Genomic DNA, 22,479 nt, shown 5'->3' on the forward strand with positions numbered 1-22,479 from the left:
GTAGCCGTCATGGAAAAGTTCTCCCCTGGGGTTATCTAGTTTGAGGAGGTAGTTTGAGGTGAGATGGTGCAGAAGAACATAGGATCCTGGAATTCAAGAGTCTGTAAGTGGTCATTTAGATCAGGGGTCTCCAACCTTGGCAACTTTAAGATTTGTGGACTTTAACTCCAGAATTCCTCAGCCAACTAAGCTGGCTGAGTAATTCTGGGAGTTGAAGTCCACAGGTCTTAAGGTTGCTAAGGTTGGAGACCCCTGATTTAGATCACAAAGACTTACTCTCTGATTAGTGTTTATGGAGATTCTCAGTCATCCAGGTCATGGTTGTCCCAAAGGTGTTTCCTTGGTTTTCTTATCCTCTTTCTCCCCCAACCTGGTCTTCTCTCTGAATTTTTGCAACCTACTTTGTGTCTCCCTGTGTAGATGCAGAGGGGACAAGCTGTGTCCTCCCCAGGACTCATGGCCTCCTGTCCCCAACATCAGGTAAATTACAATCTAAAAATAGGGGAAGATGGGAGGTACTGTATTTTTCGGATTATAAGACGCACCAATATTTAGAAGAGGTAAACAAGAAGAAAAAAGGTTTTGCCCTCCCCGGCCCACAGGAGCACTTTGCAGGCCTCCCAAACCCTTTGCGCATCCCGTTTTCCTGGGGGCTGGAGAAGGCAAAAACACGACACTTGGGGTGTTTGGGAGGCCAAAAACAGGCCCGTTTTTTGCAAAAATGGGGCCTGCAGAGGGTTTGGGAGGCCTGCAGAGTGCCCCTGGGGGCTGGGGAGGGCAAAAATGCCCCTGTTTTTGCAAAAGAGGGGCCCATTTTCACGAAAACCAGGCCCATTTTTGGCCTCCCAAACCCACCACGCATTACGTTTTTGCCCTCCCCAGCCCCCAGGAGCACTCTGCAGGCCTCCCAAACCCTCTGCAGGCCCTGTTTTTGCGAAAAACGGCCCTGTTTTTGCTGAAAACAGGACGCACAGGGTGGGGTTTCGGGAGGTCAAAAATGGCTGTATTAGGTGTATAAGACACACCAACATTTCCAGCCTCTTTCAGGGAGGGAAAAAAGTGCGTCTTATACTCTGAAAAGTACGGTAATTGTCAGCTGGGAGGAAAGCGGATTGAAAAGTTTGTCTCCTGCTCCAAAGCTCAGTTCCACACCATCCTCCCTATTTTTCGTTCTCTTCCAGTGTCTAAGAAACATGGCAAGCTCATTGGGTTCCTTCGTACTTTCATGAAGTCTAGGCCCAGCAAACAGCGCCTGAAGCAGCGGGGAATCCTCAGGGAGAGGGTTTTTGGCTGTGATTTAGGAGAGCACCTTAAAAACTCAGGCAGCGATGGTAAGTTGGCTCTTCTGTAGTACAGGGAAGAGTGGCTGGCCTGCTATTAAATTTTATTTTTCATTGCCTCTTCCATTATGGCGGTATTCACCCTACACCAGTGACCCCAACCTTTTGGGAGCTACGGACCGGTTCAGTGGAATGCGGTTTTTCTGTGGGCATAGTTTTACACTCTGCCCAAATCCTGTGCATGCGCAAATGGGGCTTTGTTTGCTTATGTGGCCCGGTTCCTGGCAGGCTGCGGACCGATGCTGGTCTGTGGACTAGGGGTTGGAGATCGCTGCCCTACAGGATGGTTACAACTCTAGAGGGGACCCTTGCCTTTAACTCGGATGATTACAAATCTAGAGGCTGCATTCACACCCCATGCTTGGCTACTTTTAACATTGGTTCATGATATTGTGTGACTTAGTGTATGTTGCATGAATCCAGTCTGTTGGAGTTAATTAATGGTTCAGTGTTTTGCGATAATTCAGGGGATCAACTAATCATCAAGTATGCTTGTTGTTGTTGTTGTTGTTGTTGTTGTTGTTGTTGTTCTTCTTCTTCTTCTTCTTCTTCTTCTTCTTCTTCTTCTTCTTCTTCTTCTTCTTCTTCTTCTTCTTCTTCTTCTTCTTCTTCTTCTTCTTCTTCTTCTTCTTCTTCTTCCTCTTCTTCCTCTTCTTCCTCTTCTTCTTCTTCTTCTTCTTCTGGGGATCAACTAATCATCAAGAGTATGCATGTCCTCCTCCTCCCCCTCCTCCTCCTCCTCCTCCCCTTTATTCTCCTCCTCCTCCTCTTTCCCCTCCCCCCTCCTCCTCCTCTACTTCTTTCTCCTCCTCCTCCTCCTTCCTCCTTCCTCCTCCTCCTCCTGCTATCAAAAACATCATCTTCATCATCCTGAACCAATCCATTGCAGGATGAAACCCTCTTCACAGAAGGTTACTTAGAAGTGGGTGGGTGTATGATTAAACATTTTGAAAGGTACACGTATGTTCATGCATGTACACATTCTCTCCCACTCAACCCCCTGCCTCATTCCCAAATGATGTGATATCATTAGAAACATTTACTCCTCCGTTGTCTGTTTTTCCCCCAAGAATTATGAAGACAATTTATGTGACATTTTTTGTTATGTCAGTCCCCCAGGTATTACGTTCTTGTTCCGATTTCATCGAAAAACATGGCATCGTGGATGGCATTTACCGTCTCTCCGGTGTCTCCTCCAACATCCAACGTTTGCGGTGAGTGTAGACCAGCGATGCTAATCTTTTCTGGACCGAGTGCCCAAAGCGTGTGCGCAAATATGCGTGTGTGCCCCCAACCCCCCCAAATACAATGTGCATGTGGCCCCTGCGCATGCATCCCACCCCTGCACATGTGCGCCCCCTGCATGTGCATGCCCCTATGCATGCGCACCCCCCCCACACCCCCGCGCATGTATGCTCGCCCCCCCACATGCGGCCCCTCCCCCAGTGCATGCACAGCAAAGATCCGACGACCAGCTGGCTGGCAGGAGGCACGCGCGCATGCGTGGCAGAGCTGAACTGAGGCGATGGCTCGCGTGCCCCCAGAGAAGGCGCCGTGTGCTACCTGTGGCACGCGTGCCATAGGTTCGCCAACTGGTTGGATGACTTTCGGCCAGTCACTATCTCCCAGCCCAAATAACCTCACAGGGTTGTTGTTATGGGGAAAATAGGAGGAGGAAGGTATATTAGGTATATTCACCGCCTTGAGTTATTCATAAAAACAATAATAAAGGCAGGATGAAAATCAAATCAATAAAAACTAGAAAAATCCTAATAGCATAGACCAGGGGTGTCAAAGGCGATCTCATTTGAGGGCCGCATCAGGGTTGTGCTTGACTTTGGGGGGCCAGGGTGGGTGTGGCCAGAGTGGGTGTGGCCAGAGTGGGCGTGGCCAGCTTGACATCACTCGTGTCGGGGGCACCTGTGGCACCATGAGGCACCATGGGCGTCTCCTTTGCTGTTTCCAAGGCAGCAAAGATCCAAGGCGGGCCAGATTTAAGCACCCGGCGGGCCAGATCTGTCCCCTGGGCCTTGAGTTTGACACCCCTGGCATAGACCATGGTCCCACCTGCTTTGCATCATTGAGCTGCCTACTGTTGTCTTTCTACCAGAAAAGTTTCTCCACTGGAGCCCTCCCTGGATGTGCCAATGAACCCATGCAGCCTGTCCTGCTCCCTGATGAATTCTCTTGGTCTCTGTCCCCAGACATGAATTCGATAGTGAGCGGGTACCTGAGCTCTCCAAAGACGTTTACTTGCAAGACATCCATTCAGTCAGCTCTCTCTGCAAGCTCTACTTCCGGGAATTACCAAACCCTCTGCTCACCTATCAGCTCTACAACAAATTTGCAGTAGGTTTTTTTTTTTTTAAATGTTATAGAGAAGATTCCCTTTCTTGTAGCTCTTCGCTTCCCCCGTAAGCTGTACCTTAGCAGCTCACCCTCCTGTGAGTCCGGTTGAGGGGAAGCTGCTTCCTCATTGCATTGAATTTCATGTGCCTTTCGTGGAGGATTCAGTTGTGTGAAAATATGTCTTTTTTTTAAAATTGAGGAACATTTTGCACGTGCCTTTGGTTTACTTACTCAGTGTAGAACATCTCCTTATATATTGTAATTGTTGGTTGGTCGGTTTTTCTTTCTTTCTTTCTTTCTTTCTTTCTTTCTTTCTTTCTTTCTTTCTTTCTTTCTTTCTTTCTTTCTTTCTTTCTTTCTTCCTTCCTTCCTTCCTTCCTTCCTTCCTTCCTTCCTTCCTCTCTCTCTCTCTCTTTTCCTCTTTTCCTCTTCCTCCTCCTCTTCTTCTTCTTCTTCTTCTTCTTCTTCTTCTGGGATCAACTAATCATCAAGAGTATGCATGTCCTCCTCCTCCCTCCTCCTCCTCCTCCTCCCTTTATTCTCCTCCTCCTCCTCTTTCCCCTCCCCCCTCCTCCTCCTCTACTTCTTTCTCCTCCTCCTCCTCCTCCTCCTTCCTCCTCCTCCTCCTCCTGCTGCTATCAAAAACATCATCATCATCATCCTGAATCAATCCATTGCAGGATGAAACCCTCTTCACAGAAGGTTACTTAGAAGTGGGTGGGTGTATGATTAAACATTTTGAAAGGTACACGTATGTTCATGCATGTATACATTCTCTCCCACTCAACCCCCTGCCTCATTCCCAAATGATGTGATATCATTAGAAACATTTACTCCTCCGTTGTCTGTTTTTTCCCCAAGAATTATGAAGACAATTTATGTGACATTTTTTGTTATGTCAGTCCCCCAGGTATTACGTTCTTGTTCCGATTTCATCGAAAAACATGGCATCGTGGATGGCATTTACCGTCTCTCCGGTGTCTCCTCCAACATCCAACGTTTGCGGTGAGTGGAGACCAGCGATGCTAATCTTTTCTGGACCGAGTGCCCAAAGCGTGTGCGCAAATATGCATGTGTGCCCCCAACCCCCCCAAATACAATGTGCATGTGGCCCCTGCGCATGCATCCCACCCCTGCACATGTACGCCCCCTGCATGTGCATGCCCCTATGCATGCGCACCCCCCCCCCCCCCCGCGCATGTATGCTCGCCCCCCCCACATGCGGCCCTCCCCCAGTACATGCACAGCAGAGATCCGACGACCAGCTGGCTGGCAGGAGGCACGCGCGCATGCGTGGCAGAGCTGAACTGGGGCGATGGCTCGCGTGCCCCCAGAGAAGGCGCCGTGTGCTACCTGTGGCACGCATGCCATAGGTTCGCCAACTGGTTGGATGACTTTCGGCCAGTCACTATCTCCCAGCCCAAATAACCTCACAGGGTTGTTGTTATGGGGAAAATAGGAGGAGGAAGGTATATTAGGTATATTCACCGCCTTGAGTTATTCATAAAAACAATAATAAAGGCAGGATGAAAATCAAATCATTAAAAACTAGAAAAATCCTAATAGCATAGACCAGGGGTGTCAAACGCGATCTCATTTGAGGGCCGCATCAGGGTTGTGCTTGACTTTGGGGGGCCAGGGTGGGTGTGGCCAGAGTGGGCGTGGCCAGAGTGAGTGTGGCCAGCTCGACATCACTCGTGTCGGGGGCACCTGTGGCACCATGAGGCACCATGGGTTGCTCCTTCGCTGTTTCCAAGGCAGCAAAGATCCAAGGCGGGCCAGATTTAAGCACCCGGCGGGCCAGATCTGTCCCCTGGGCCTTGAGTTTGACACCCCTGGCATAGACCATGGTCCCACCTGCTTTGCATCATTGAGCTGCCTACTGTTGTCTTTCTACCAGAAAAGTTTCTCCACTGGAGCCCTCCCTGGATGTGCCAATGAACCCATGCAGCCTGTCCTGCTCCCTGATGAATTCTCTTGGTCTCTGTCCCCAGACATGAATTCGATAGCGAGCGGGTACCTGAGCTCTCCAAAGACGTTTACTTGCAAGACATCCATTCGGTCAGCTCTCTCTGCAAGCTCTACTTCCGGGAATTACCGAACCCTCTGCTCACCTATCAGCTCTACAACAAATTTGCAGTAGGTTTTTTTTTTTTTAAATGTTATAGAGAAGATTCCCTTTCTTGTAGCTCTTCGCTTCCCCCGTAAGCTGTACCTTAGCAGCTCACCCTCCTGTGAGTCCGGTTGAGGGGAAGCTGCTTCCTCATTGCATTGAATTTCATGTGCCTTTCGTGGAGGATTCAGTTGTGTGAAAATATGTCTTTTTTTTAAAATTGAGGAACATTTTGCACGTGCCTTTGGTTTACTTACTCAGTGTAGAACATCTCCTTATATATTGTAATTGTTGGTTGGTCGGTTTTTCTTTCTTTCTTTCTTTCTTTCTTTCTTTCTTTCTTTCTTTCTTTCTTTCTTTCTTTCTTTCTTTCTTTCTTCCTTCCTTCCTTCCTTCCTTCCTTCCTTCCTTCCTTCCTTCCTTCCTCTCTCTCTCTCTCTTTTTCCTCTTTTTCCTCTTCCTCCCCTCCTCCTCCTCCTCTTCTTCTCCATCCATCCATCAATATTACTCTGAAAAAACTGGTAACAATAGACACCTTTCTTAAAACTACCCAAATGATAACAAGAAATGCAAGATGGATCCTTAGGGGTCATCATGGTCAGAGGTGGGTTTTCAGCAGGTTCGGACCAGTTCTGGAGAACCTGTAGCGGAAATTTTGAGTAGTTCAGAGAACTGGTAGTAAACATTCTGACTGGCCCCACCCCCATCTATTCTCTGCCTCCCGGGTCCCAGCTGATTGGGAGGAAATGGGGATTTTGCAGTAATCTTCCCCTGTCACGCCCACCAAGCTATGCCACGCCCACCAAGCCACACCCACAGAACTGGTAGTAAAAAATTTTTGAAACTCATCACTGATCTTGTTGCCACAAACTGAAAGGCTCAATTCTTTTATCAACAAGAGAACCAAGAGCAAGATGCAAATTAAATTGGTTAACAACACCAATGAATCCACATTTAACATTAATAAGAAGACTCCCCCCCCCTCCCACTACTCATGTGACTTTTATTACCTGTCTTAGGGAGCCTGTCATTTCTCCACACCTTCTAGTGACTCCTAGGTGCACCTACTGGAGATGCAAATGATGAAGAGAGCATTGGAACCACATACTCAACAACCTTCTGAGCTGGGCCCCCATTTTTAGGCGGAACAATGGAAGAGGGAGTTGTAGAACAAAGAGAGGGAGAGGGAGGAGGTGAAAGAGTGGAGTACAGTTACATTGCCCTCCCACGGTTGTACTGCCCACATAATAAGCAGCAGTTTCTCCTGCTCTATTATTCTCTTGTATTACCTGCTCTTTGTGTGGTGCTATTTTAAGCTGAGTTAACTCCCAATTGCCCTCCCCTTTTCCTTTCCTCCTCCCCCCATTCCTTTCCTTTTCCTTTGATCTGTATTTCTTTTTACCTGCCTGTATTTTACCTGCCTGTTCACCGCCCTGAGTCCTTCGGGAGAAGGGCGGTATACAAATTAAATTATTATTATTATTATTATTATTATTATTATTATTATTATTATTATTATTATTATTATTATTATTATTATTATTAGTATTAGTATTAGTATTATTATTATTATTATTATTATTATTATTATTATTATTATTATTATTATTATTATTATTATTATTTTACTTTGGTGGCATTTCTTATTCATAGACATGCCATCTTGCAAAACCCAGAAGTTCAATTTTATTGCTCAAGGATAGTCTTTGGACTACCTGCTCCTTCTCGTCATGTTTCAGACTCCTTTGCTGAACTTTCACTTTAATTGAAATAAAGCAAACGTCATTCGCCTTCCTGGCTCCATTAAACATAGCAGCTGGAAGATACAAGCGGGAAGAACCTTAGTTAGTCTTTAGGGAAAAGTGAAAACTCTTTTGAGTTGGACTCAAGTCTTTATGAGTCCATGGGACGTGTCCATATTGTTTTCTTTTAATTGTAGTTAGAGTTGGAAAAAAGTTTCCTGAAAAAAGTTGCCATTTTGTTCTTCTGGATAGTTGTTCACTGCTCCATCCAGGTTTTAATCCTAGTAATTTTTGATATTTGCCAAATCCAGGGGTCGGCAACTTTAAATACTCAAAAAGCCATTTGGACCCGTTTTCCACAGAAAAGAAAACACCGGGAGCCACAAAACCCTTTCCGTGCCTGACTATTTCTTGAGCGGCCACAAAACTAGCATATGTAATTGAATTAAACGTTCTGTTTTCTTCTGAAACTTTTCTTTTCTTGGATTCATCCATGGTTGGCCTACCACGGGTTGAAAAACTCAATAAATTGCGTGCCGGCAGGTGTCGCACATTGGCGGTTGTGACACATATTTTGAGTGACAGGGAGCCGTAGCAGAGGGATGAAAGAGCCACACGCATTCGATGAAAGACATAAAAAGGCCAGAAATAAAAAGAGCCTGTAAATGACAGTTATGACAATGTCAGAAATAAAAAGAACTTACAAAGTGTAAAAAGCAAAGGAGGGACTTTTTATCATCTATGATGGACATGTGATAAAGCAAAAAAAATAAAATAAAATAAAATTGAGTATGATTCATATTTTAATATAGAAAATTTTGAAAATAGAGATAAAAATGAAACCGGAACTTTTCCTTTTGGGCCTAGTGGAAAAAGAACTGGAGAAAAAAAATTGGAGCTTCGTTACTATATATGTTGACAGCAGCAAGACTGTGGTACGCACAAAAATGGAAGGACGCTTTGATTCCTACCATGGACAAATAGTTGCAGAAGAGGGTAGAGTTGGTGGAAATGACCAAACTGACCGCTTTGATTAAAGGGCCGTAATAGCTCAGGCTGTTAGAAGCCTGTTATTAGAACACAGCAGCCTGCAATTACTGCAGGTTCAAGCCTGGCCCGAGGTTGACTCAGCCTTCCATCCTTTATAAGGTAGGTAAAATGAGGACCCAGATTGTTGGGGGCGCAATAAGTTGACTTTGTAAATATACAAATAGAATGAGACTATTGCCTTATACACTGTAAGCCACCCTGAGTCTTTGGAGAAGGGCAGGATATAAATGTAAATAAATAAATAAAAAAAAGAAAAAGAAAAGAACTTTAAGTACTTTTGTTTCCACGTGGAAACCACTTCTGAACTTCTTGCTTGATGCGGAAAAGAATGAAACTCTGACTATGCGTTTTACAGACTCATAGATCTTTATAGAAATGGCTTGTTTATACTATGATGGAAAAGCAAAGACTTGCGATTGGGTGTTAATGCCTTATTTTACTGTAACAGAGAGAGCCAGGAGTCAGTGTTTCTTTTTCTCCCCCCCTCCCCCCATCTTCCCCAGGGATGGGCTTCAAAAACTTGAGCAAGGGGTTCTTTGCCCGGTTGCTGGGGGGGACGTGGCCATGCTGGGCGTGGCCTAGTCGGTCTCCTGCACCGTGGGATGGGGGGGAGTTCTTTCCCCTCCCTGGGCTCCGGAGGCTTTCCACAAGCCTCCAGGAGGGCAAAAATAGCCTCCTCAGGCTCCGGAGGCCCTCTGGAGGCTGGAAACGGGCCCATTTCTGGCCTTCCCAAACTTCAGGTAGGCCTGTTTTTTACCCTCCCTGAGGCTCCACGCACACCCTGCGCTTAGCTGAATTAAAAACGGGCCACATGGGGACTCCTGGGAGGGGTGGGTGAGGCGGGGCCAGCCAGGAGTGGGATTTGGGGGTTCTCCGAACTGCACAGAATCTTAGCTAGAGGTTCTCCCGAACCCCTGAGAACCCCCAGCAGCCCCACCCCTGCTCTTCCCCCTTTCCCCTCCCTACTCACTGCTCTTCTATTTACTTTTGTATTTTAGAATACTCTATAACTCCATTAAAAAATGCTCACAATTCCATAGAACTTATAAATATCCTGACAGTGATGTGCCTCCTTCAATTCTATTTTCTCTTTCCCTCCCCCCAACTCCCCTATTCATAGGAGGCTGTGTCAGTTTCTGGAAACGAAGAACGCTTAGTGAGGGTACATGATGTGATCCAGCAATTACCTCCGCCGCACTACCGGTAGGTATTGTTGGAGACACGGATAAATGCCCAGAGAACGGGATGAAATGGTTTGGGGAGGTGTTGGATGGGGGAGAAGCCACTGAAGGAGGGAAGAGGGCTCAGGGTGTTGACGGAGACTCTCCTTGTAGCAGCTTCTGCTCTGTCCCAACAGGACTCTGGAATTCCTGCTACGGCATCTGGCACGCATGGCTATGCACAGTCAAAACACCAGCATGCACATCCGCAACTTAGCCATCGTTTGGGCACCCAACCTGCTGCGGTGAGACGCCCAGACCAATGGCCCTGCCCTGGCACTCCCTCCGCGACTCTTGCCTTGCACTATCCCCACCGGCCTCTGCGCCGCTCTCCAGATACTCTTTGAGTCACCACCAGCCATTCTTCCCTTACGCTAACCCTTAACCAACCGTCAGTGCTAAATACGGTAACGTGTAACTCGGCCTCTCTGCTGGAGTTGCAGTTTGACCAGCAGCCATTTTGGAAGGGAAGCCTTTGAGTCAGGCTTTCAAAGCATCTTCTGCAGCTCTGCCTTGCATCAGGACGGTCAAAAATCAGCGGAGGGGGTTTTCTGCCATTTTTAGAACGTGTTTGATTTATAATAAGCTTAAAGGGTGGCTTAAAAAAACAACAACCCAGCATTCCCCTCCCCCCCAGTGGTGGGTTTCAAATTTTTTTTACTATCGGTTCTGTGGGTGTGGCTTGGTGGGTGTGGCCTGGCTTGGTAGGCATGGCTTGGTGGGCGTGGCAGGGGAAGGATACTGTAAAATCTCCATTCCCTCTCCAATCCAGGGGAAAGGTTACGGCAAAAATCCCCATTTCCTCCCGATCAGCTGGAAATTGGGAGGCAGAGAATAGATGGAGGTGGGGCCAGTGAGAATTTTTACTTACCGGTTCTCCGAACTACTCAAAATTTCCATTACCGGTTCTCCAGAACTGGTCAGAACCTGCTGAAACCCACCTCTGATCCCCGCCCTGCCCCAAAACTTGAAAAAAAAATGTTTCAGAAAACCTTGGTTCCACTGATTTCTGTAATGTGGTCCTAGCCACATTATTATCACTGCTGCTTCCCCTGTAACATCGATCACTCTGCCCCCAAAGTTGTCTGTTTCTAACGAATCTTGAAATGCTGCTTTTGGCTTTTAACTAGCATTTCATTTTTCCCATATGCCTGCCTTATTCTGTCCCTACCGTTTTTAATCCATAATGTCCCTTCATCCTCATTTTCTCATAACGCCCCCCATGGTGTGCTGCTCCGCCTGCACCCATGAGGATCTTCAGTCATGATGCCTTTTTTGGATTTGGGATGCCCTTCCTGCTGTTATAGGGCTATGTTGCGTGGCCCTTTTATGACATAAACATGGCATCCTGAGCCTTTGACTATCATTTTCTTCCTATCCGGGGCCTTTTTGTTGTCTGATGGGGCTAATCATCCGTTCCCCTTTTTAATGCCAGGTCGATGGCTCTGGAGTCAGTTGCACAATGTGGAGCTGATGCCTTTCAGGAAGTCCGAGTTCAGTCCCTTGTGGTCGAATTCCTACTCACCAATGTCCAGGTTCTCTTCAGTGACACCTTCACCTCCATCGGCAAGGACAGCACAGGTACCTCAAGAAATGGGCGAATACTTCCAAGGTTGCTTAGAACTCTGCTAGCAACCCCACAGCACAGTGTTTCTCAATCTTGGTATAACTGTGGACTTCAGTTACCAGAGTTCCCCACTGCCAGCATGCTGCTCGGGGGATTCTGGGAGTTGATGTCCACACCTCTCAATATTGCTAAGGCTGAGAAACACGCGTCTAGAGCTTTGGGAATTGCTTTCAAATTATCTGCCACTTAAAACCTTTCAGATGACGATACTAAGGATATTCTGGCTGCAGTTCATGCAGCTTCTATGCTGTTCTGACCCAGGCTTCCCAAAACACGAAGCCGACTCCTCGTTCCGATAAAACCCCTTTTATTTAGTTTAAAGGGAATTTCTCCCCAGCAAAGTCTCGGCCAATAGTCGATTTCACAACTACAAACCTTTATCAGGCTTGGAGAGCTGCCAGGCCGATATCTTCCAAACGCCACTCTGTAGCAGACAATACTTGGCAAGAAGTCAGGAACAGATCTTCATGCTAATGAATTGAACTAATTGTCTCCTGCAAACACCCCTACCTTTTCCATTCACCATTCACCTGTGGCTTTACTCCTGAGTCGACCCTTGTTCCTTAGCTGATCCTTTCTCCTGGCAGCTCTGCCCATGCGACACTGGGAACAGGCTCCATCTGTTCTTCTGTCTCACTGATGTCCGACTCCGAAGGCAGCTGACAACTGTCAGACAGCCCCCATCTCTGCCTCCAACGCAGAGCACTCATCAGAGCCTTCCCCAGACTCCAGGACTGGCCCATGTTCCTCCCCAACCTCCTCACTGTCTGAATCTGCCACCAGCTCCGCTGGCAGGCCACAACACTAGCTGCAGCTTCTAAGCTGCAACCTACAATTAAACAAATGCATCTGGTCCGGTGTTGAGTCATGTGCTAGTCTTCCTTCTTCTCTTAGGAACCAAGGCAGGTTGTTTTTTAAATCGGCAGATGCCTACTCATTTCTGTGGGTTTCACTTTTCTGTTTTTAAACTCGTGAAACATTTAAAAAAATACTTGGCAAATTATTCAAGATTTTTTTTCAAGGGAGAGAGAGGGATGATTCAGCCAATCATTTCACAAGTGGCCTTTCCATCATCCCACTTAAAACATGGCACAGGCAGTCCTCGACTTACGACCACAATTGAGTCCTAAATTTTTGTTAAGACCTTTGTTACGTGAGTTTTGCCCCGTTTTACCACCTCTCTTGCCACAGTTGTTAAGGGAGCCACTGCCGTTGATAAGTTAGTAACCCGGCTGTTAAGTGAATCTGGCTTCCCCGTTGGCTTTGCCCGTCAGAAGGCCACAAAATGGGATCACATGACCTTGGGACACAGCAACGGTCATAAGTATGAACCAGTTGCAAAGCGTCTGAATTTGAATCACACGATCATAACGGTGACGGTGAAAAATGGGCATAAGTTTCTTCCGTGTCGTCGTAACTTGGAACGGTCACTAAATGAACGATTATAAGTTGAGGACTACCTGAAACAAACTGCGGAGATGAGGAATCCCTGCCTCTGAAATAAAATAGATAATAGAATAGAGTAGAATAGAATTTTTATTGGCCAAGTGTGATTGGACACACAAGGAATTTGTCTTGGTGCAGATGCTCTCAGTGTACATCAAAGAAAAGATACGTTCGTTAAGATTCATAAGGTACAGCACTTAATGATAGTCATAGGATACAAATAAGCAATCAGGAAACGAAGAAGAAGAATAGAATAGAATAGAATAGAATAGAATAGAATAGAATAGAATAGAATAGAATAGAATAGAATAGAATAGAATTTTTATTGGCCAAGTATGATTGGACACACAAGGAATTTGTCTTTGGTGCATATGCTCTCAGTGTACATAAAAGAAAAGATACCTTCATCAAGAATCATAAGGTACAACACTAACAACAACAACAACAACAACAACAGAGTTGGAAGGGTCCAACCCCCTGCCCAGGCAGGAAACCCTACACCATCTCAGACAGATGGTTATCCAACATTTTCTAATGACAGTCATAGGCATAAGCATTGTGTGATGTCTCTTTGGAGACTTCAGCCCAATTCTTGATGGTGCACCATGATTTTTTACATTGCTATATCCCATTTCCTCTAACAGGACGTTGCTTCCTTTCTCGACCCAAATCCCAGTTGGTCAGCTGCCCTTCCACCCGCTTATTATCTCTCGAAGAAGCCCAAGCACGCACCCAGGCCCTCTGCAAGATCACCAAGCTGGAAGCCAGACGTGGATCTCCAGATCCACAAGATCAAGGAAAGCTCTCTGCTATTTTGGGATCACCTAATGCCAGGTAAGTGCTGCATCCATGGACCAAGGCACTGAACCTCTAGATCAGTGGTGAGATTCAGCTGGTTCTTTCTGGATTGTGCGAACTGGTAGCAGCGACGGCAGGAGGCTCCGCCCACCCGATCTGATGTAGTGCGTGCCTACTGTGCCTGCGTAGGAGGCCGTATGCATGAGGAGATGAGGCACATGTGAGTAGAGTGAGCGAGTGCGTGAGCGCACTCAACATTCGCAAACCAGTAGGGAAGGTAAGTGAATCCCACCGCTGCTCTAGATCAGAACTGGGGGAACTATGACCCCTTTATGACTTGTGGACTTCAACTCCCAGAATTCCTGAGCCAGCATGGCTGGCTCAGGAATTCTGGGAGTTGAAGTCCATAAGGGGCCTTAGTTCCCCACCCCTGCTCTAGATACTAGGAACTGGAGAAGATTTTAAAGATTAAAGGACAATTGAAACCAGAGATGCTTCTTTGGAGACTAATGAATAGGCAGCTAGAAAAATAAATGGAACTTTGTTCTTGTCTGTGACAACTGCAGTGAGATTATTCTATCCTCCAAAGTGGGGAAGTTTGACCACAACAGAGGAAAGGTTGGTGAAGATGATGGAGCTTAGAGAATTAGAGAATGATTAGAGAAAGAACAATATCTACATTTATGGCTGACTGGAAACCCTTTATAGACTTCTTTGTATGAAACAGAAACAAAAATGCACTTACGATTTGTGGTTTTGATGATTAGAAAAAAATACATATAACAGAAAAAGTGAGTTAAGAATAAGAGATAATTTTATAATCAGAACTTACTGTATATTTGCTGTAAAAAAAATCAGATACTTTTGTTCTATTGTTATCTCTTGTTTCTTGTTCTCCCTTTGTTTTCCTCATGTCCGTATTAGTTTTTATTAGTTTTTAATGTGCTTTTTGCAACTTGTAATAAAATTCATATTAAAAAGTAGAAACTAGGTGCTGGGAACTAATTACAGTTAATTGTTTATTAATATTTAAATTTTAAAATTATCAAATTGATTTTATGGGTTTTAAATTTTTGCTAAATTTTATAGGGAAATATTTTATCTAAAGTAGCCATATTGAATAGGTTTTTAAGGGTTGTTTTTAGCTTTGTATGTGTTGTTTTTTCCTGTATTTTATCCTGGCTGTACACCGCCCTGAGTCCTTCGGGAGAAGGGCGGTCTATAAATTAAAATATTCTATTCTATTCTATTCTATTTGCTGTTGAAAGACTATGGTGATTTAGGGACATAGTTCTCATGTTTTCCTGAAAGACGATTATCAGATTGTTACATGCAATGAATGTGTAATACAGATAGCCCTCGACTTACCATAGTTCGTTTAGTGACTGTTTGAAGTTACAAAGGCACTGAAAAAAAAAGATTTATGACCGTTTTTCACACTTACGTCCATTGTGGCATCCCCATGGTTACGTGGTCAAAATTCAAACACTTGGCAACTGACTCATATTTGTGACGTTTGCAGTTTCCCGGGGTCATGTGATCACCTTTGATGACCTCCTAACCAGCAAAGTCCATGGGGAACATATGACTAATTTAACAGCTGCTGTGATTCACTTAACAACTGTGTCGAGAAAGGTCACAAAATGGGGTAAAACTCAATTCACAAAGATCTCACATAGCAACAGAAATTTGGAGCTCAGTTGCGGTGGTTAGTCAAGGACTACCTGTACTTCCTATGTGGGGATACCTTCCTTCCTCCCTCCCTCGCCAAGATCCACAGTGAAAAATTCTCAGCCCCTCCTGAGAATTAGCAATCAACTTCAGTTGTCTGATCCGGGAACAGGATCTGAACTGCTTAGTTGTTGGTGTCAACAAAGGTGTCAAACTCAAGGCCGAGGGGGCCGGATCTGGCCCGTGGGGCTGCCCTGGAAACAGCAAAAGACCAGCCCGCGATGTCTCTGCCAGCGAAAACAGAGCTCATGAGGGCCGGCAGCAGCCCTCCTGAGCTCCGTTTTTGCTGGCTTGAGAGTTGCAGGAGGCCGACACAGCCGAAAACGGAGCTCGGGAGCCCATTTTCGCTGGCAGAGCACTCGGGCCACCACAGGTGCCCACGACATGAGTGACATTGAGCTGGCCGTGCCCACCGCGCCCCCCCCCCCACAAGGTCAAATACAACCCTGATGCAGCCCTCAATGAAATCAAGTTTGACACCCCTGCTCTAAGATGACCTCTCCCTTTGTAGGCAAAAGACAGAAAACAATGGCAAGCTGCGGAAAATATCTGGACCTAGTTGGAAGACGTTCTTTGCCATTGGCAAGGCCCCCGTCCCGTTCCGCAAAAAATCACATCGATTGGGAGAACTTTTTGGACTTGGAGAATCTTTGCCAGGTAGGAAAACTATACACCATTTTTTAAAATCACTCTTGACATCACAAGCACGAAAATTCCGGACTGTGCGGAGATGGATAAATTAATGAAAGAAATAAAAGGAAGAGACAGAATACTATCCAGTATGGACTAAGTGGTACAATTGGTTAGAGCAGGGGTCTCCAACCTTGGCCACTTTAAGACTTGTGGACTTCAACTCCCAGAATTCCTCAGCCAGCTTTGCTGGCTGGGGAATTCTGGGAGTTGAAGTTGTCCAGGCTTAAAGTGGCCAAGGTTGGAGACCCCTGAGCTAGACAACTCAAGTGTAAAATGGGATTCGCTTGTTTGCGGCTCAGTGTGTTGTGAAAATTTGTTAACTTTTTTTTTTTACCTTTGAATGTGGAATTGGCCACTACACTCAGCTGTAAGTAGTCCCAAAGGTGCTTTTTCAGGAGGCAACTGGACTTTGTTTTTTTTTTCTTTTGAAGACGTTTCGCTTCTCATCCAAGAAGCTTCTTCAGCTCTTGACAGGATCATAGGGAATGGAAGAGCTGAAGAAGCTTCTTGGATGAGAAACGAAACGCCTTCAAAAGAAAAAATAAAAAACAAAGTCCAGTTGCCTCCTGAAAAAGCACCTTTGGGACTGTTGTGTCTCGTCCGATCTCACCACAGCCGGGGCCTTCTTATCTGCTTCTGAACACGGAGGAATGTCCTAGTATGCCTCCCGGCCCCAGCCCTGGCTCCATGCCCAGACAGGCTGAAGAAGAGCAAGTATCTCCAGCCCCCAGCTCTGGCTCCAGGCCCAGGCAAACGGAGCAACTGGACCCCTCCCCCTCCTCCACAGCATGTGAGCCTGAGGGAGGTCAATTGCCAACAGCTGCAGACTGGAGTGACCCTCGCGTCAGAAGACTTGATAGACGGAGGCAACAGAAGGAAGGGAGGGGCAGGCCTGGATAAGTGCTGAGTCATGAAGCCACACCCCATGGCCTATATAAAGGACCTGCTTTCTGGCATTCTCTGAGTCAGGCAAAGTCTAAACATATCTTGCTGAAGTCACTTTCTGGTCTCCTGCCTGCCCTGAGGACTTTGCTAGGACTTTGGCAGAGCTGCAGAGGCACACCTGATTCAGATTTCCCTGACCCGGCTGTCAGTGGAGGAGTGGGACACGACAGGGACAACTGTGACCTGGATGACTTTCATCTCTAAGAAGATTTATCTGTTTGGCATATTGTATGAATACAGCCTTCCCATTTTTTTTAACCTGTGGGTTTCACGTGTTGGGTCAATTTACTCATTATGGCAGAGTTTTGATATGAGCAGAATGCGATGGAACCAGATGAGCAGTATATCACGTTACCTTTTTTCGTATATTAAATGGCAAGATGACCCCCAAATGGGGTCAGGGTTGGCTTGCTGTCAGGGTTTCGAAGGATGCCCTAATTAAATCATGAGCCTCGAGCCAAGCTTCAAAAGAAATCCAGTTATTTATTAGGAACTTTGTGTCATCACGTTCCCAAATAAAGCCAACTCTGACCCCACATAATTTATGGCCCCAATCATGACCTTGTTTCCCCCCCTCCTCCTAGGGTATGTCATCAATCACATTTGCCAACGGAGCAATTTTGCGGGTTGTAGAGATCACTCCCCTCTGGCTGCTGTGGGTAACCCTGGGAGACAGCCTTGAGAAAGATACGTCTGGAATGCACTCCTGTCTTTGGCTGCCATGCCACTTCATCGGTTTCCCATTCCCCTTGCCTATGGCAACTCGAGAGCAGGCCAGGGCTCCTTTGCGAGTTGACATAAGATTTTTGTTCCATGGATTCAAGGTCAAGGAGAGATTGCAAACGTGTGGCCTTTTTTTTTGAAGGATAACCCTCTGTTGCTTTGTCCTCTTTCTCTGTAGGGAGCTGTGGTGAGACGGTCACCTTGCGATCCGCCAAAAGTGAAGAATCTCTAACATCTCAGGCTAGTCTAACAGGTAAAATGTCACCTCTGTTTTCTGAAACATCCCACCCCCACCCCGTGATTTTGCTCTATCAAAAATGTATTGCATGAACTTAAGGTGACCCTCCCAAAATATTTCTTCAATGCGCTTGTTTCCCAAGTGTAGCGACTTCTAGACAAGTAGGGCTTTTTTTTTTTTATTTGAATTTATATCCCGCCCTTCTCCGAAGACTCAGGGCGGCTTACACTGTGTTAAGCAATAGTCTTCATCCATTTGTATATTATATACAAAGTCAACTTTTATTGCCCCCAACAATCTGGGTCCTCATTTTACCTACCTTATAAAGGATGGAAGGCTGAGTCAACCTTGGGCCTGGTGGGACTTGAACTTGCAGTAATTGCAAGCAGCTGTGTTAATAACAGACAGACTTAGTCTGCTGAGCCACCAGAGGCCCTTCAGTTCCCAACATTTCTCACCCAGCAAAGTCATCGCTTACAGTTCTAGGAGTTGATGTCCAGTTAGCTGGAACTTGTCAAGGTTCTCAGAATGCTGCTTTGGGACAACTGCAGCTTTCCTGAATCAGGAGCTGGTTTCATCATATTCCAGCAATGTGAATATCGATCTGTAGGGCATTTTCTCATTGGTCTTAATTACCTGGGTTTGGCATTCATCCAGATGTATAACAAGCCAGATGTTAAGAGTGACCTTCATCTGCTGTTAAAACCAGGGGCTGATGGTCTTCTGATTTGAATGGCAGCTGCTATCCTGGTTTTGGGGAAGGCTTTTTCTTCACCTGTTACCTGATCAGGTTAGGTGTTAACCTTAAGAGCCTCTGAATGTGAAGGATGTTTTTTACTGAGTTATAACTGGAGTGGGAATAGAGACACCATCATCTTTTTCTGAAGCTCCTGTAGGGTAGGGTAGGATAATAGAGTAGAGTAGAGTAGAATAGAGTAGAATAGAAAATAGAATAGAGAATAGAATAGAAAATAAAATAGGGAATAGAATAGAATAGAATAGAATAGAATAGAATAGAATAGAATAGAATAGAATAGAATAGAATAGAATAGAATAGAATGAGACTAGACTAGACTAGACTAGACTAGGAGAGTAAAGCAGAGGTCTCTAACCTTGGCAACTTTACGCGTGGAGGACTTCAACTCCCAGAATTCCCCAGACAGCTTTGCTGAATTCTGGGAGTTGAAGTCCTCCAGGCTTAAAATTGCCAAGGTTGGAGATCCCTGGAGTAGAGTGGAGTAGAGTAGAGTAGAGTAGAGTAGAGTAGAGTAGAGTAGAGTAGAATAGAATAGAATAGAATAGAATAGAATAGAATAGAATAGAATAGAATAGAATAGAATAGAATAGAATAGAATAGAACTGGAAGGGACCTTGGAGGTCTTCTAATCCACCCCACTGCTCAAGCAGGAAAACCTACACCATTTCAGATAAGTGAATGCTAAGCACCAACTGCCTTCTACTAAAATCTGGGTCCATGCAAGCAACCCATTCTTCAGAGACAGAAAGATTCTTCTTCACAGTGTTGACTCTTGGACATCTATCTGTTGAATAAACAGATTGGAGAACTTTGATCCATGTCATTTCTTTTTTGGGGGGGTTGTCTTGGCCCATAGGTCTCCCCAAGTTGCCTTCCCTGAGACGTCCACATTCCAGCAGTGATGCTTTCCCTACCCTCAAACAATGCCACTCGTGTTCTTCTCTTGGTTCTTCTGTGTCTGGCCATGGTGAAGACTTGGCCACTGGGGCGGACGATGTGGCCTCCCGTCGGCGTTCCTCTTGGCTGGAAGGTGACTCGGAGCTGGACTCGGAGTTGGAATTAAGTCCTCCTGGACTTCGTGGGCTGGACTTTGACCCGCTAACTTACCAGTGTAGCCCTCCTGTGCAGCAGCCATCCCTCTCGGACGACTCCAGCTCAGCGAGTCCTGTTGCAGCTCTCTCGCCCTGCTCGCATCCCAACGTCAGCCAAGATGCATCAGAAACGTTGTCTGTTTCCTTGCCTGACAAAGTGCTGGAGATGTTTTCTGGTGGGGAGTCCAGGGGGCTGAGTTCCCCTCCTCATATGATCTCCATGCTCCTGAGTACGGCAGGTGGACAGCTCAGCAACTCTTGTGAACGTGAAGTCCGTGGCAAGATTTCTCAAGCCCAAGATCGTTTGTCTCCGCCCAGTAAGTATTTTTGGACGTTCTTCACTGTTATTGCAACCATTGTTACCAGGGGTGGGTTTCAATTTTTTTTACTACTGGTTCTGTGGGTGTGGCTTGGGCATGGCATGGCTTGGTGGGTGTGGCTTGGTGGGCATGGCAGGGGAAGGATACTGTAAAATCTCCATTCCCACCCCACTCCAGGGGAAGGATACTGTAAAATCTCCATTCCCTCCCCACTCTAGGGGAAGGTTACTGCAAAATCCCCATTTCCCCCCGATCAGTTGGGACTCGGGAGGCAGAGACTAGATGGGGGTGGGGCCAGTCAGAATTTTTACTACCGGTTCTCTGAACTACTCAAAATTTCCACTACCGGTTCTCCAGAACTGGTCAGAACCTGCTGAAACCCACCTCTGCATTGTTATGCTTAACACAAAGAATGGGTAGAAGGAAACATAACTTCTGCCAGTAGGCAGACTGCAGTTCCCCAAAGGTTTGTTTCCCGTCCCCAGAGTTTCAGACTCGTAAAATGTCCTACAAATTTTCAGTGAAACAAACAAACAAAAAAAATCTTTTGAAATGAGCACACTACATCAGAGGTATCAAACTCAAGGTCTGGGAACCAGATCTGGCCCATGGGGTGCTTAGATCTGGTCTGCGGGGTCGCCCTGGAAACAAAGAAGGACCGGCCCGTGGTGCTTCTGCCAGCAAAAACGGAGCTAGGGAGGGTTGTGTGCGGCCCATCTGAGCTCCGTTTTCACTGACAGAGCGTTGCAGGAGGCCGTCCCAGCCAAAAACGGAGCTCGGCAGCCTTTTTTTTTTCATTGGCAGAATGCTCAGGCCACCACAGGCGCCCCTGACACGAGTGATGTCAAGCTGGCCACGCCCCCCAGCCCCTCCCCCCCACCCGGAAGTCAAACACAACCCTGATGCGGCCCTCAATAAAATCGAGTTTGACACCCCTGCACTACATCATCCCTTTTCCCCTCTCATCATTATCTTCCCAAATTCTAGTTTGTTATTTTCGGGATGCCCTGTAGGGATGGGGGATTCTATGGCCTGAAGGTTTTGCTGAACTGCAACACCCAGCAGTCTGTTGGTGAGGGCTGCTGGGAATGTAACATCTGGAGGGTGATCATTTCCCCAACTCTGATGAAGTTCCCAGCATTCCAGCCTAGATTAAGTAATAAAAAAAACTTTATTATTACATTATTAAGTAATAAAAAGTGTGACATCTGGAGGGCCATCATTTTCCCGACTCTGATGAAACTCCCAGCCCTCCAGTCTAGACTAACAATATTTATTAAGTAATTAAAAAAAAAAAACTAGATTAAGCTTGCATTGAGTTCTCCTTCCTGCAAAGTTGGTGCTCCCTTTTCCTAATGCAAGGGGGCGCGATGGCTCAGCAGTTAAAGATGCTGAGTTTGTCAGCTGGAAAGGTTGTCAGCCAGGTTCGAAATCCGAGCACCACGTGACGGGTGAGTTCCCGTTCTCGCTTCTGCCCGCCTAGCAGTTGGAAAACATGCAAATGCAAGTAGATCAACAGGTACCACTTTGGTGGGAAGGTAACAGTGTTCCATGTGCCTCGGCATATAGTCCTGCTGGTCACATGACCACGGAAGGATCTTCGGACAATGCTGGCTGAGAAATGGAGTTGAGCACTGCCCCCTAGAGTGGGAAACAACTGGCAGGGGAACTGGACCTTTGCCTTTATTTTATTTTTCCTAACGCACTCCTTATGCGGCTTTCTTTCTTTTCCCATTTCAGGTCCGAAGTCTGAAGCCGCTCCCGTGTCTCCCGGTGCATTGTCCCTTCTGCGGCATATCCCGCCGCCTCCTCCACCCAAGAACCCAGCTCGCCTAATGGCGCTGGCGCTGGCTGAGAGCGCGCACCAGGCAGTCTTGCAGCAAAAGCGGCAGGCCAGTCTGAAGCAGCGGGAACCTCGGACGCATTTCCGGCGCTCTCTGTCACTGGAGTGCAAGGCAGGGGAGCTGACGAGCGGGGCACAAGCGCTCTACTCCATGGTGCGGCCGAGCGCCAAGGTGCCTGGCCTCTCCCCTCTCCAGGCACAGGCCAGGGGCAGGAGCATCGGCAGCCAAAGCCGCAACCTAAAGGGAGGCAGCCAGGTGAGGGATCAGCTCACGAAGGGCTGGGACCGAGCTGGGATAACTTTACCATTAGGCAGGGTGCAGATTTTGGAATATTTCTAGAAGGATTTTATTTTTTTTTCTCCTCCTCCTGGTTATTCTTTGCTGCAATTTTCCCGCTGTGTTGCAATCTGGGCCAAAAGATAAAAGAATACGATATAGAGCCCCAACTTGTC

General features: G+C 46.5%; 1 protein-coding gene across 4 annotated transcripts in view; it reads left to right on the top strand.

Annotated features, from left to right (window-relative positions):
* ARHGAP33 (Rho GTPase activating protein 33) overlaps nt 1-22,479 on the top strand; it is a 49,707-nt gene that overhangs the window by 21,373 nt on the left and 5,855 nt on the right. For 3 of the 4 annotated variants that reach the window (XM_058195372.1, XM_058195375.1, XM_058195374.1), the window contains 12 exons: nt 421-480; nt 1,182-1,331; nt 2,452-2,554; nt 3,545-3,689; nt 9,715-9,797; nt 9,952-10,059; nt 11,250-11,395; nt 13,532-13,721; nt 15,928-16,073; nt 17,956-18,030; nt 19,629-20,180; nt 21,924-22,282. In XM_058195372.1, coding sequence (XP_058051355.1) covers nt 421-480; nt 1,182-1,331; nt 2,452-2,554; nt 3,545-3,689; nt 9,715-9,797; nt 9,952-10,059; nt 11,250-11,395; nt 13,532-13,721; nt 15,928-16,073; nt 17,956-18,030; nt 19,629-20,180; nt 21,924-22,282 — 2,117 coding nt within the window. The remainder of the gene's footprint in view (nt 1-420; nt 481-1,181; nt 1,332-2,451; nt 2,555-3,544; nt 3,690-9,714; nt 9,798-9,951; nt 10,060-11,249; nt 11,396-13,531; nt 13,722-15,927; nt 16,074-17,955; nt 18,031-19,628; nt 20,181-21,923; nt 22,283-22,479) is intronic. The other variant, XM_058195373.1, reaches the window with a different exon arrangement.

This window comes from Ahaetulla prasina, chromosome 10 (assembly GCF_028640845.1).
Source record: "Ahaetulla prasina isolate Xishuangbanna chromosome 10, ASM2864084v1, whole genome shotgun sequence".
NCBI classification, from domain to species: domain Eukaryota; kingdom Metazoa; phylum Chordata; class Lepidosauria; order Squamata; family Colubridae; genus Ahaetulla; species Ahaetulla prasina.